This window comes from Somniosus microcephalus, chromosome 20 (genome assembly GCF_052327205.1).
Source record: "Somniosus microcephalus isolate GS21.2 chromosome 20, FLI_Smic_1.0, whole genome shotgun sequence".
In the NCBI taxonomy this organism is placed as follows: domain Eukaryota; kingdom Metazoa; phylum Chordata; class Chondrichthyes; order Squaliformes; family Somniosidae; genus Somniosus; species Somniosus microcephalus.
The window spans coordinates 67,770,043-67,784,978 of NC_141006.1; the positions used below are offsets into that span (position 1 = coordinate 67,770,043).

Sequence of the window (14,936 nt, forward strand, 5' to 3'; positions counted from 1 at the left end):
CACAGAAGGCAGTAGAGGCCAATTCATTAAATATATTCAAGAAGGAGTTGGATATATTTCTTAAGGCTAAAGGGATCAAGGGATATGGAGAGAAGGCAGGAACAGGGTACTGAATTTGGATGATCAGCCATGATCGCATTGAATGGTGGAGCAGGCTCGAGGGGCCAAATGGCCTACTCCTGCTCCTATCTTCTATGTTTCTATGTTTATGTATGAAATGAAGTAGATCTGAAAAGTCTCGATAATGATTACAGCTGTTATTAACAAAATGGATACACTGCATACAATGATCACAATATACAATTCATAGAAAAATACAGAAAAATTAAATGTTAGCATCAACAATTTCATATTTGAAAAACTTTAAGTATATTTGTGCTTCATGGTGGTCATGTGCTACTTTAACCATACATTTATTAGTTAGCACAGCCCATTTACAAATACTGTAAATGTATTTTACTGTTAAAAATAATTTGACATGAAAATTTGTATTGCATTGGAGCACATTTATACCTTTTTATGCTACTCAAAATAAAAACTGATTTTCTCCGAATTAGCCCTGGATTTTTGGGCTCTAGCTTTATTGCTATTTTTGATGTTAAAATAATTCCTCCCCCCCCCCAAAAAAATAGGTTTTATTGGCAATAAAACTGACTTTAAAAGATCCTTCACTATAACCACCCAAGAGCCAAACTCCAATATATAGTTTTGCTTCCCCTTCTAACAAGCTACAGTAGTACAAAATGCATCGTGCACACAAATAAATTACTCCCTCTTTTATTTATGCCAACTATATTTAAAAAAAATAGATGCCACATGTCAAGAGAAAAACAGGCCCTTCACTGTACTCCTGAGGAGACTGACATTTTCGGTTAGCTGACATCAGTGACAAGCTGTGTCAGCAAATACCAGTGTTAAAGAGAACTGGAAGCTCCTTGTCTGTGGCTGAGTTAACTAAACTCAGACGGGGCAGGGGTAGGGATAACTACAATTCACCTCAGTGCCCCTGGGTTGAGAAAGGAAACATCAGCTAATGCTCCTGATCGCTACCCAAGGGCATCAGCTGAAAAGTACACGTGCAGATGTTGGGAGGGGGCAGTCTGTGATGCTTTCTGTGGTGGAATAGCCTACAAAGACTCGCCGCCTTGGCTCACACGAAAAACGGCCATTCAGATGTAATACTGGAGGGCCGCCAGTACCTATGGAGCTGTGCTCAGCATGAGGAGGCTTCAGGAGAGAAGCGGGGCTGGGCTGAAATTGCTGGGCCTCTCAGATAAATAAATCCCTGTGAACTGAAAACAGAACTGTCAACATCAGGGGACGATGAGTGGTGAGATTTATAATCAAAAAGATTGAGATTGATGACCAACTCATTTAAGCATGGGGTGACATTCCTCCTTTCAATACCTTTGATGGAAAGCATCAATGTGAGTGCAAAATGGTAAAGAAAGTTTTGCATTTCTATAGCGCCTTTCACGGCCTCGGGACGTCCCAAAGCACTTTACAGCCAATGAAGTCCTTTTTGAAGTGTAGTCACTGTTGTACTGTAGGAAACGGGCAGCCAATTTGTGCACAGCAAGCTCCCACAAACAGCAATGTGATAATGACCAGATAATCTGTTTTTTAATGATGTTGATTGAGGGGTAAATATTGGCCCGGACACCGGGGTTAACTCTTTTTTACTGGTGTCAACTTTTCTGATAAAATGAGATAGGTGAAATTCCACCTCGCTCTTGGAGCTATGTGTTTTTTAAAAAAAGGAGTAGAATACTAACATTTTAATACCAAAAACAGTAAGATTAGATACATCTGTCATTAAAAGCCACTGAGCCACTCTGAGCCGCTGAGTTTATCTTGGAGTAAAGAAGATGACACTAGAGGGTGCTACTGAAGAACGCATAAAAGCTGTGTTCACTCTTGCCTTATTTCTACCACAGTTGTGTCGTTTAAAAAAAATCCCCTTGCTGCTTAGCAATTAAACTCAACTGGAAGTAAAATGAAACAGTATGCGTTACAGAGGAAAGATGCCGAGTTTGCAGCAGCAACAACCCAAAGCGGAGCGAGAAGTTTCAATAGCAAAATACTGCAGATGTTGGAAATCCGAAATAACAACTTGCTGAGTTTTTCCAGCATTTTCTGTTTAATTAAGAGACCCGCTCCAAAGTAAATGACGACAAACTTTTCCCCCACCTTTTTATTGCGAAGATGGCTTGGGGCGATGAACTTCGTTTCTCTGTGCTCGATCTGATCTTCATCTGGATCGGTCTGGCCACTTTTCTCCTCGATCTTGGGACTGATGCCTGGGTCGCGGTCTCTTTCTGCCTGGCAGGAGATTATTTCTGGGGCGGCACTGTGCTATTTCTGGTGCTCTTTTGCTCCGTGGTCGTTCAGCTGTTCAGCTGGTGCTGGTTTGCCGGGGATCGGGAGCAGCTAAAGAAACTTTCCAATTCCGGACGACTTCCAGCGTTGAAGACCACGGGAGGAGACCGTGTCATGGGGCTGTTACACTGGCTGCAGCTGGGGTTCCTGGTCAGGTCAGTACCGCAACACAGACAGGCAGCGGGAGCAAATTGGGTAACAGGGCAGCACCATAACACTATGGGGAAAGAGGACTGCAAGAAGGAGGGGGAAGAGAGAGTTGGAGACTGAGGGAGAAAATAGGCTGTTGCAAAAGAAAGGAGGCAAGAGACGGAGGAAGGGGAAAGAGAACAGGGCAGGGAGGGACTGGTGAAACAAGAAATGGACAGAAAAAGACTTTATGATTCACTATGGGAAAGCAGGATTTAAAAAGAGGAAGGAGGCAGAGATGGTGAAATACTACATTAGGGAAAGAGGAGTCAGAAACACCAGCTAACTAACATCTGGGGACTTGTGCCAAAATTGGGAGAGCTGTCCCACCCACAGACTAGTCAAGCAGCAATCTGACATAGTCATACTCACAGAATCATACCTTTCAGCCAATGTCCTAGATTCCTCCGTCACCATCCCTGGGTATGTCCTGTCCCACCGGCAAGACAGACCCACCAGAGGTGGCGGCACAGTGGTATATAGTTGGGTGGAGTGGCCTTGGGAGTCCTCAACATTGTCTCATGGCTTTAGGTCTAGCATAGGCAAGGAAACCTTCTGCTGATGAATCAATACTCCTCCATGTTGAACACCACATGGAAGAAGCACTGAGGGTACCGAGGGTACCAAGTGTACTCTGGTGGAGGACTTCAATGTCTTATCATCAAGAGTGGCTTGGTAACACCACTACTGACCAAGCTGGCCGAGTCCTGAAGGACATAGCTGCCAGACTGGGCCTGCGGCAAGTGGTGATAAAAACCTACTTGACCTCGTCCTTACTAGTCTACCTGCCGCAGATGCATCTGTCCTTGTGTAGACAAAGTCCCATCTTCACATTGAAGGCAGCCCAAAGATGGGTTGTAATTTATCAGAATAAAGGAAACATCCATCCAGTTGTATACAGGTACATTACATGTTTATGGTAAGAGTATAATAAAATCTTTACAGATGACACTTTAAAGCCCTGGAGGTAGTGCCGAGAACAGCCACAAGGCTGATCCCTACTGAGGAACTGCTGATTAAACTTGGGCTCTTTAGCCTTGAAAGGAGGCCACAAGATATTTAACTGTACCAAAAAGGTGTTTCCGGAACACAACATTAATTTAGGACTGAAGTCACAAAGTTCTTCACACACAGCACGATCAACATCTGGGACAGGTTTTTGGGTAGAGGTGAATATATAGGAATCGTTTAAGAAGTAGTTGGATGCTGCAGTAAAGAACTGTAGGCTTTGAGATTGATGAATCAGGATGAGATGAATGGCCTTCATCAACCATATCTGTCTTTAGACCTACAAAACAGAAGGTGCAAGATACGCCAGGTTGTTACTTTATCAATTAAATTTTGTTCCATCAGGTATGTAGCAGCACTGGAGCTAGGGTTCCAAGTGTACAAAGAAAAGGACACTATGGGCTTGCAGTATGCCATTTATCTGGCCAGCGATGTCAGCATGTTACGACTCTTCGAGACTATTTTTGAAAGCGCTCCTCAACTCACACTGATGCTGTACATCATTATGCAGAAGAACCGGATGGAGTTTCACCAGTGTAAGTGCTAAGTACTGCAGTAAGCAGGTCAAAGCTCCCCTCACCCACCTTTTTGTGAAACAAAAACCTTATACAGTTGCCCTCTTCTACATAAGAACATAAGAACATAAGAAATAGGAGCAGGAGTAGGCCAATTGGCCCCTCGAGCCTGCTCCGCCATTCAATAAGATCATGGCTGATCTGATCCTAACCGCCAATCCACTATGACAGGACTATCTCCTGAATCTAACCGCATTAGACACACGAAAACAGGAGCAGGATCAGGCTACACGGCCCCTGGGCCCGCTCCGCTACCCACAGGGCCATGACCTATCCGAACCTAGACTCATGTCCAAATTCCTGCCCGCTCCCCGTAACCCTTAATTCCCTTTTCTACTAGGAAACTGTCTATTTCTGTTTTAAATTTATGTAATGATGTAGCTTCGACAGCTTTTTGGGGCAGCATATTCCATGGACCTACCACCCTCTGAGTGAAGTAGTTCCTCCTCATCTCAGTTTTGAAAGAGGAGCCCCTTATTCTAAGACTATGCCCCCTAGTTCTAGTTTCACCCATCATCTGGAACATCCTCCCTGCATCCACCCGATCCAACCCCTTCATAATCTTATATGTTTCAATAAGATCGCCTCTCATTCTTCTGAACTCCAATGAGTAGAGTCCCAATCTACTCAACCTCTCCTCATATGTCCATCCCCTCATCCCTGGGATTAATCGAGTGAACCTTCTTTGTACTGACTCGAGAGCAAGTATGTCCTTTCTTAAGTATGGACACCAAAACTGTACGCAGTATTCCAGGTGCGGTCTCACCAATACCTTGTACAACTGAAGCAATACCTCCCTATTTTTATATTCTATCCCCCTAGCAATGAAAGCCAACATTCCATTGGCCTTCTTAATCACTTGCTGCACCTGCATACTAACCTTTTGAGTTTCGTGCACCAGGACCCCCAGATCCCTTTGTACTTCAGTACTTTCAAGTTTCTTGCCATTAAGATAATAACTTGCTCTACGATTTTTCCTGCCAAAGTGCAGCAGGAAGAGCAGAGGTGCACAGAGTAAAGTAGTAAAATGCACAACCAAGAACAAATCTACAGCATTTTCTTAATATTGTTTTACAAAGAAAAAGTAATGATTCTAAAGAGCAGCTTTATATAATTGCACCTTTTAAAACCAGTTTGATTCAACCGGCCATAGTAATTATCTATTTGCATGGATATTCAAAAAAGCCAGTAGAGTGAGCTGTGCAGGTAGAAAGCTTTGATGGGTTGGATTTTCTCAGCCCCAAGGAGGCGGGTATGGAGGCGGGACTGCCGGTAAAGTAGCAGAAAGTGGGGGCGGATGGCAAACCCGCCTCCGTGCCCTTTTGCCAGGAGGCTGGAAGATGTGCTGCTTCGGGCCCCGTCTCCTCGAGGCGGGAAAGGGATTAAATCCTTTTAACTGCCTGTTAACAGGCAGAAAAAAGGATTAGTTCCATTTTATCTTTTTAGGTGAAGGTTTCCCGACCTCTGAGAACCCCGCTGGGTTGGAGGAGACATGAAGGGGGTCGGAGGGGCCTGAAAGTAAGATGTAGAGGTAAGTGATGGGTGCAAGTGTGGAGCGGTAAGTATGTAAGGTGAGTGGTAAGTGTTAAAAAATGTTCACTTACCTTGGTTTCTGCCTACAGCCTTCATCCGCTCTGGATCGGGAGTCCCGACATCTTCCTTGTCGATTTCACAGACTGACTCCGAACCAACAGTCATCTGAAATCTACAAAGTTGAAAAGTTTGATGAGTCCTGAACACAAGGGGCCCGATTGTGTGGGAAATGGTCGGATTCCCCCGAATGTGGGGTTCTGACACACACAAAAATGGGTCAGCCAGCTGCACGCAATTTTCCCTCAAGTGGCCAATTAATTTCCAGCGTGTGGGCAGCCTTGCTAATTGTCCATTTCCAGTCAGGAAGCCCCACAGTATGATGTCATCATTCGTGATGCTTTCAAGGTCCACAGCAAGCATTGCTTCCTCTGTTGGCTTCCAAACGAACCATACAGGATGGCAGAGGAGCCTGCAGCAGCTGTGGCCAGTGCCAGACCCTGAGCTGCCTCCAAATTCGACGAAGCTTCACTGCAGGCATTATTGGATGGGGTTAGGGCCCACAGGGAGGTCCTCTTCCCTAGGTCAGGCAGGAAGAGGCCTCCCACTGAGACCAAGGCTGCATGGATGCAGGTGTCAGCAGATGTCAACTCGAATGTGCATGTAACCTTGGCATCACATCTCTAACTCCTTCCTCTACTCCCCCACAAGACCATCCAGAGCCCCCATCCCCACTGTGGAGGAGGAAGAGGCTGTGCAGCCAGACTCCTCAGAGGAAGCTCCAACCTCTGAGGGCGCAGCGTCAGCAGAAGCGCACCCAGCACCAGCGCAGACACTCACACTTTGGGGGGACCTTCGGGACATAGAGTAGTGTTGTCACCTGGTGTTTCACAGCTCACAAGTGAGCCTCAGCAGATTCTGGAGACAGGGACAGCAATGGAGAGTCCTCGTCGGAGGGCGCAGGACTCTGCCAGCTCAGCTCAGCTGCGCTGCATGTCGACCCTCTGCCGCTGGTCGGCCAGAAGATGATGGAAGCGGGACATAGACCTGACAAGCAGCAGTCCCGCCTCCAACTCGTCTCCATTGAGAAAGTCCAGCCCAATGAATCAGTTTGCTTGACAGGGGTTTTTCTAATGGCAGGGTAAATGGTATTCATACCGAAATCCTAAAAGCTGCTTTAGGCAGGAGGGAGAATGGCATTGGACTTGTATCTTCATACCAGAACCTTGGAGCTATCCTTCCAAGGATGGTCATAGAATTCTGTTTGAGGCATGAAGACCCTCTTATTTCAGAGCACAAGTTGTGCTTTCTATCCGCAAGAAGCGAGATCCAAGCGAGACCAGAAATTGAAGAATTTTGTTGATATTGATGGCTATTAAGCGATCTGTTTATTGGAATTCATGCATGTACACAACTGGCAAAGTGCACTTGGAATTCTAATTTTCTTTAGCAGGCTTTGTTTTATTTTTTTCCTGATGACCCCTCATTTTTAAGTTTACTTTCATTAGGAAACCCTGGTTAATTGTAAATTCTGTTGAATTGTATTTTACCTTTTGGTGTTTCAGTTGTCATTTTGCAATCTTTTCTTAGATGGTTTTGTTATTTTTCTGTGACAATTGGGTTTAAAAACCACCAGTACTTCCCCTCCTTCAGTCTGCCATTGGCTACACACAATGCTGTGCACTGGCCTCCCACTACTTACTTGTCCCAATGGAATCCCAATCAGCCACTCACTATGACCGATGACAGAGCACAACAGGGGGTAGGATTTCAAGATTCCACGGTAAAGTGGAAACCCCACTCATAGAATCATAGAAAGTTACAGCACGGAAGGAGGCCATTTTGGCCCATTGTGTCTGCGCCGGCCAACAATGAGCTATCCAGCCTAATCCCACTTTCCAGCTCTTGGTCCGTAGCCCTGCAGGTTAGAGCATCCCAAGTGCACATCCAAGTACTTTTTAAATGTGGTTAGGGTTCCTGTCTCTACCACCCTTTCAGGCAGTGAGTTCCAGACCCCCACAGCCCTCTGGGTGAAGAAATTTCCCCTCAAATCCCCTCTAAACCTTCCTCCAATTACTTTAAATCTGTGCCCCTGGTTTTTGACCCCTCTGCTAAGGGAAATAGGTCCTTTCTATCTACTTTATGCCCCTCATAATTTTATATACCTCAATAAGATCTCCCCTCAGCCTCCTCTGTTCCAAGGAAAACCGACCCAGTCTTTCCTCGTAGCTAAGATTCTATACTCCCGGTAACATCCTTGTAAATCTCCTTTGTACCCTCTCTAGTGCAATCACATCTTTCCTGTAATTTGGTGACCAGAACTGCACGCTGTACTCTAGCTGAGGCCTAACTAGTGTTTTATACAGTTGAAACATAACCCCCCTGTTCTTGTATTCTATGCCACGGCTAATAAAGGCAAGCACTCCGTATGCCTTCTTAACCACCTTATCTACTTGGCCTGCTACCTTCAGGGACCTGTGGACATACACTCCAAGGTCCCTTTGTTCCTCTACACTACTCAATGTCCCACCATTTAATGTGTATTCCCTTTCCTTGTTGGCCCTCCCCAAATGCATTACCTCACACTTCTCCGGATTGAATGCCATTTGCCACAGTTCTGCCCACCTGACCAATTTATTGCTATCTTCCTGCAGTCTACAGCTTCCTTCTTCAGTATCAACCACACAGCCGATTTTAGTATCATCTGCAAACTTCTTAATCATACCCCCTATATTCAAGAATAGATCATTAATATATACCACAAAAAACAAGGGACCTAGTACTGAGTCCTGCGGAACCCCACTGGAAACAGCCTTCCAGTCACAAAAACACCCATCAACCATTACCCTCTGCTTCCTGTCTCTGAGCCAGTTTTGAATCCAATTTGACACTTTGTCCTGGATCCCATGGGCTTTAAACTTCATGACCAGTCTGCCATGTGGAACCTTATCAAAAGCCTTGCTAAAGGCACTACATACACTACATCAAACGCACTACCCTCATCTACCCTCCTTGTTACCTCCTCAAAAATTTCAATCAAGTTTGTCAGACATGACCTTCCCTTAACAAATCTGTGCTGACTATCCTTGATTAATCCGTGTCTTTCTAAATGAAGATTTATCCTGTCCTTCAGAATACTTTCCAATAATTTTCCTACCACCGAGGTTAGGCTGACTGGCCTGTAATTACTCGGTCTATCCTTTTCTCCCTTTTTAAACAAGGGTACCACATTAGCAGTCCTCCAGTCCTCCGGCACCACACCTGAAGCCAGAGGATTGAAAAATGATGGTCAGGGCCTCTGCTATTTCCTCTTTTACTTCGCTTAACAGTCTGGGATACATTTCATCCAGGCTTGGGGATTTATCCACTTTTAATGCTGCTAAACCCCTTAATACTTCCTCTCTCAGTATATGTTTATTTATAATCTAATATTTCACACTCCTCCTCCCCCCCCCCCCCCCCCCCCAATAGCAATGTCTGCTTCGCCCCTCCTTTATGGATCTTACTTGGTGCCAATGACTGATGCAAATAGGAGAGCGAGATTCCATTTAAAAGAAGACAGTTATCTAAAGCGCATGGCAAATTTAAACTTTCACAGGATTCTTGCATCAAAAACCATACTCCTGACTGCAGTTACTCAACACGGATTTGTTTCCACGTATAAAACACTATACTTCACTTTTCAAACCAATCTCTTTCATAATAGACGTAACTAATTTTTTTGAGAACTGCACCACTGTTGTTTTCCCACAATTCCATAACTATTTTAAAAAGGCCGCCCCTTTCCCCTCCCCATCCCTTTGCAAAATCATCTCTCCTTTGCTGAGGGTGCTGTTACTGGGGAATAGTTCCAAGGAGCCCAATTCTTCGCTCAAGTGACTGTCATTTAGATGGAATCCAGAAACACTGGGCTGGATTTTGTCAGCCCCGAGGAGGCGGGTATGGAGGCGGGACTGCTGGTAAAGTTGCAGAATTTGGGGACGGGTGGCAAACTCGCCCCCAAGCCGCCTCCATGCCCTCTTGCCAGGAGGCGGGAAGCCATCCTGTCCCGGGTCCCATCTCCTCAAGGCGGGAAAGGGATTAAAGCCTATTAACTGCCTGTTAACAGGCAGAAAATAGGATTATCCCCATTTTTCATTCCGAAGTGCAGGCTTCCCGACCTCGGGGAACCCCGCCAGGGTGTAGGAGACAAGTAGGAGGTCTGTGGGAGTTGGAGGGGTCTGAAAGTGCGATATAGAGGTGAGTGATGGGTGCAAGTGTGGAGTGGGAAGTATGTTAGGTGAGTGTAAAGTGTTAGAAAATGTTCACTTATCTTTGTTTCTGCCTACAACCTACAGTCTTCAGCCGCTGTGGAGCCGGAGTCCCGACATCTCCATTGTATCCTCTGAACCAACAGCCAGGTGATTTCTGCAAAGTTGAAAGGTTTGATGAGTCCTGCACACAAGGACTCATCAAACTACACAGAATGTCAGTGTTTGACAGCTTCACAGATTGTCAAACGTTGACATTTCTTCTTTCAAACGTTCTTGACAGATGATTGTCACTGACTGCCCCCTAATTGGCCTGCTGAGCCCGCTGGGCAGGCTTAACAAGGTCAATCAGGGAAAAATCCCGCTGGTTGTCCAGAAGCTGATGGAGGCGGGATTGAAAGCCAGTAAGCAGCAGTCCTGCCTCCAAAAACTTCCCATTGAGAAAATCCAGCCCACTGTGTCAGCTGGCTATTCGACTATGAGGCATCATAGCCAAAGCCAGTCCTATCCTCGCACACAAACACTTTCCAACAAAAGTCACTGGGTGATGATCCCCCAGCTTATTTGTCCCCTCCTTCCACCAACAAGGGGGAAGAATAAGTGATTTATATTTTCAGAGCTCCGTAACTTTGTTTTTCCTTGATTGTAGGGGAGCTCTTTTATACAACCGCGTGACATTAGAATTTAAGTAAATGCACAGCAGGTTAGGGGCTGATGAAATGGTACAGTACTCGGAAGCTGGCTTCTTACAGTGAAAATGCACAATAGCTGACTCCTTGTGCACAATATTATAATTATTGTCAAGTATTTGCTAAACTATAAACTGTATTCTTACTGTTGAAATGCTACAAATCCCTTTAAAGGGGTTATCTTGTGAATCAGAGTATGGCAGTTCTTTCCAAACATATTTTAGCCTCTGCTATTAAATGAAATGTTTAAGCAACAAAGTGTGTGATGAACCTTTTTGTGCATTCTCCGCTCACTATTGTTCCAATTTCCACAGATTTCTCCATGGTGGCCTCTTTCCTCTCCATTGCCTGGGCTGTCCTGGATTTTCACCAGTCTCTGCGCATATCTCTTTCTGACAAAATGCGTCTTAGATTCAAGTCCATGGTGCCTTATTTCCTGTATAACCTACTGCTCATCTGTTCCAGGATTGTCAGCATCACCCTGTTTGCAACCATATTCAGACAGTATGCCCTCTTGCACTTTGCTCTTATTTGGCTGCCCATGTTTTTTTGGGCATGGCAGCAAGGCACAAACTTCATGAAGAGCCTTCCCGAAGAGGTATTCTACAGGGGTACAGTGGCAGTGATCTTGTATTTCACCTGGCTTAATATTTCTGAGGGAAAAACGTGCATCAGACAGATTATTTATCACTCATTCATGACAGTGGATTGTGGGATTTTAGTTGGATTTTGGTGGCTCTATAGAGACCCAGATTTAACCGCCCCCTACACGGTACAACTCCTTATTGCTATATCATCATCATATCTTGTTGGCGTGATTGTAAAGTGCATTTATTACAAGTATCTCCACCCCACTGTCACAGCAGAGCACTTGCTAACAACTGATGAAACGGACAGTTTACAAGAGGATGGATTCCGATCGATTTGTGAGAACAGACCTTTGACAAACAAGAGAATGAAAATCCTTTCCAATAGTTTTTACTCTCCTAAACCTGAGGAAAATAAACTCAATACTAAAATAGAGGAGGAAACTAAAATCTAAAGATCCAGTATTCTGTTGCGTGTCAATTTACGCAAAAGCTTTTGCTCTGCCATGAAGCTTTATGTTGGATTTGTTTCAAGTCAAAATGCACTAGAGAGGCACATTTCAGTTTGAATGTGTACAGCAGGAGCAGATATTTGTATTTCAATGATTTTCGTTCCAATTTTCTCCCATTCTTTCCGGCCATTCTCTGGTAACGCAATGAGTGTCAGCAGACAATTTAACCACAGAGAGTGTGGCAGTATATCCTTATCCATCGTGCATGAGGGAGTACCAGATAGTGATCAGGAGTGGGAACATCTAGATGATTTCAGCCCCCCTTCTCATTCTTAGCCCAGGGCACTGAGGTCATTTGTAGCATCCCTACTGCTCTTCCTGTTGGCTCAGGGATTGAACCGAAGATCTTCTGTGGTTAAATATCTGACTCATTCCCTAGGGACAACCTAAGCTGGACAGTAGACCGTGTGGAAAGCTGGTCATGTGATTCACAGCTTAGGCCAAATATTCATTTGGAAGACTCAACATTTCTGTTCTACACTACCAGGATAAAGGAATACTCTTGGCTGCATGTTCAAAAGTGAAAGTTACCTGCCGTGCGCTTGAGTAAGCCAATTTACTTGCAATAATTCATCTTTGTTAATTATTTTGAAGACTAGCTGCAGGGCATTCTGAAGGGGGAGGGCGAACAGTCAGAGGTGGTGGTTCACATTGGTACCAATGACATGGGTAGAAAGAGGGATGAGGACCTACAACAAGAATTTAGGGAACTAGGTAGCAGATTAAAAAGCAGGACCTCAAAGGTTGTAATCTCTGGATTACTCTCGGTGCCACGTGCTAGTAAGTATATAAGAATAGGAGGATAGAGCAGATGAATGCGTGGCTAAAGAGTTGGTGCAGGAGGGAGGACTTTAGTTTCCTGGATCACTGGGTCTGTTTCTGGGGAATGTGGGACCTGTACAAGTCGGACGGGTTGCACCTGAACCGGAACGGGACCAACATCCTTGCGGGGAGGTTTGCTAGTGCTGTTGGGGGGGGGGGGGGGTTTAAACTAACTTGGCAGGGGGATGGGATACGGAGTGGAGCTATAGTAGGGGGTGATGCACAGCCAAATATAGAGGAAAAAACAAGTCCGTCTGGAAGGCAGAGCAAATATGTAACAGCACATGGGAGTATGGCAAGTCTGGGTGGCATTTATTTTAATGCAAGGGGTCTTCCGAGTAAGGCAGATGAATTGAAGGTGTTGATGAACACATGGGAGTATGATATTGTTGCAATCAGAGACATGGTTGAGGGAGGGGCAGGACTGGCAGCTCAATATTCCGGGGTATAGAATCTTCAGGCGAGACAGAGGGGGGTGTAAAAGAGGAGGGGGTGTCGCAATATTAATCAAGGAGTCAATTACTGCTGTAAGGAGGGATGATATCTTGGCAGGTTCCTCTAATGAGGCCATATGGGTAGAACTTAAAAACAAAAAGGGGACAAGCACTTTGCTGGGAGTGTACTATAGGCCCCCAAACAGTCAGGGAGAGATAGAGGAACAGATATGTAGGTAAATCTCAGAAGTGTAGAAATAATAGGGTAATATTAGTAGGGGATTCCAACTTCCCCAATATTAACTGGGATAGTCAGAGGGTGCGGAATTCTTAAAGTGCATCCAGGGGAGCTTTTTGAACCTAATTCTAGAATGTAGTCGGGCAAGTGGTAGAAGTGTCAATAGGAGAGCATTTTGGTGACGGTGACCATAATTCGGTGAGATTTAAGGTAGTCATGGAAAAGGACAAAGATGGACCGGAAATAAAGGTTCTAAATTGGGAGAAGGCCGATTTTAATATGATGAGGCAGGATCTGGCCAAAGTGGACTGGGATCAGCTACTTGTAGGAAAATCCACATCAGAGCAGTGGGAGTCATTCAGAAAGGAAATGGAGAGAGTACAGCGCCAACATGTTCCCGTTGGTCCCACCCTTGACCTTTACAAGTCCAGGGAACCCTGGATGTCAAGGGATATACAAGAATAGATTAGGAAGAAAAGGGAGGCTTTTGGCAGATACAAAGGACTAAAAACAGTGGAAGCCCTAGAGGAGTATAGAAAGTGCAGGGGGGTACTTAAAGAAATTAGGGGAGCGAAGAGAGAGCATGAAAAAACACTGGCGGGCAAAATAAAGGAAAATCCCACGGTGTTTTATAAGTATATTAAGGGCAAGAGGACAACCAAGGAACGAGTAGGGCCCATTAGGGACCAAAGTGGCAATCTCTGTGTAGAGCCAGAAGATGTAGATGAAGTTTTAAATGAATATTTTGCATCTGTGTTCACTATGGAGAAGGACGATGTAGACATAGAAATCAGGCAGGGGTATTGTGATATACTTGAACAAATTAGCATTGAGAGGGAGGAGGTTTTAGTGGGCTTAAAAGTGGATAAATCCCCAGGCCCAGACGAGATGTATCCCAGGCTGCTGTGTGAGGCAAGGGAGGAGATTGCAGGTCCAGTACCGCCCCCTCTCTTGCAGGGCCTACCCGGGTTGTGCTGTCCACAGATGATGCAGCGTCTGCAGTATCTTGCCACATCTTGTCCCATTCCACTCCACCACCAATCTATACTTAGCCTACCTATCATGCCATTCCACCCCCCCATGGTCTGGCTCATGGTATATTTTCAACAAATTCACCTGAATACAATGAGGGGCTACCACCCTGTGATCCTTTTTCCATATTCCATCTCTACCTTTTTTTGTCCACTGCTCCTGCTCCTCCATTTCGGTCTCCTCTTGGATTCTTATAATGTTCACTTCCTCTGCTGTTATTCTACCTGCTGCTATTGGTGTAGGCATCTCTGTGTCCGCTGCTGCTCTTGCTGCCTGACCAGCTAGCATATTTCCTTTTTGTTGCTTGCTCACTATCTTGCGGCGTGCCTTTATTTTAATCACTGCTACCTCTTCTGCTTTTACCGCTTCTACTAGGTCTCTCACTACCTCCTCATGCTGTATTTGTCCTCCTCCGGAAGTTACATATCCTCTCCTATTCCATGCTATCATATAATCATGTACTACCCCAAACGCATATCTACTGTCTGTGTATATATTTACTCGTTTTCCCTTTGTCAATTTCAATGCTTCCGTGAGAGCCACTAGTTCTGCTACCTGCGCTGAGGTTCCTCCTTCAAGCCCTCCCTTTGCGACTGTTTCTCTGTTCTCGGATACTACTGCCCAACCGTGTGTGGCTCCCCATTTATATATTGGCGCCATCCGTCTACATAAAAGGTGTTTTCGGGATTTT

The 14,936-nt window shown here is 45.1% G+C and overlaps 1 protein-coding gene across 1 annotated transcript; it reads left to right on the forward strand.

Annotated features, from left to right (window-relative positions):
• The first annotated feature begins 1,735 nt into the window (after positions 1-1,735).
• Positions 1,736-12,674, forward strand: LOC147103373 (XK-related protein 8-like). Its single transcript, XM_085962915.1, has 3 exons — positions 1,736-2,534; positions 3,922-4,112; positions 10,935-12,674. Exons 1-3 carry the CDS (start codon positions 2,206-2,208, stop codon positions 11,660-11,662), a joined length of 1,248 nt encoding a protein of 415 aa, XP_085819041.1. The 5' UTR covers positions 1,736-2,205; the 3' UTR covers positions 11,663-12,674.
• The last annotated feature ends 2,262 nt before the right edge of the window (positions 12,675-14,936 follow it).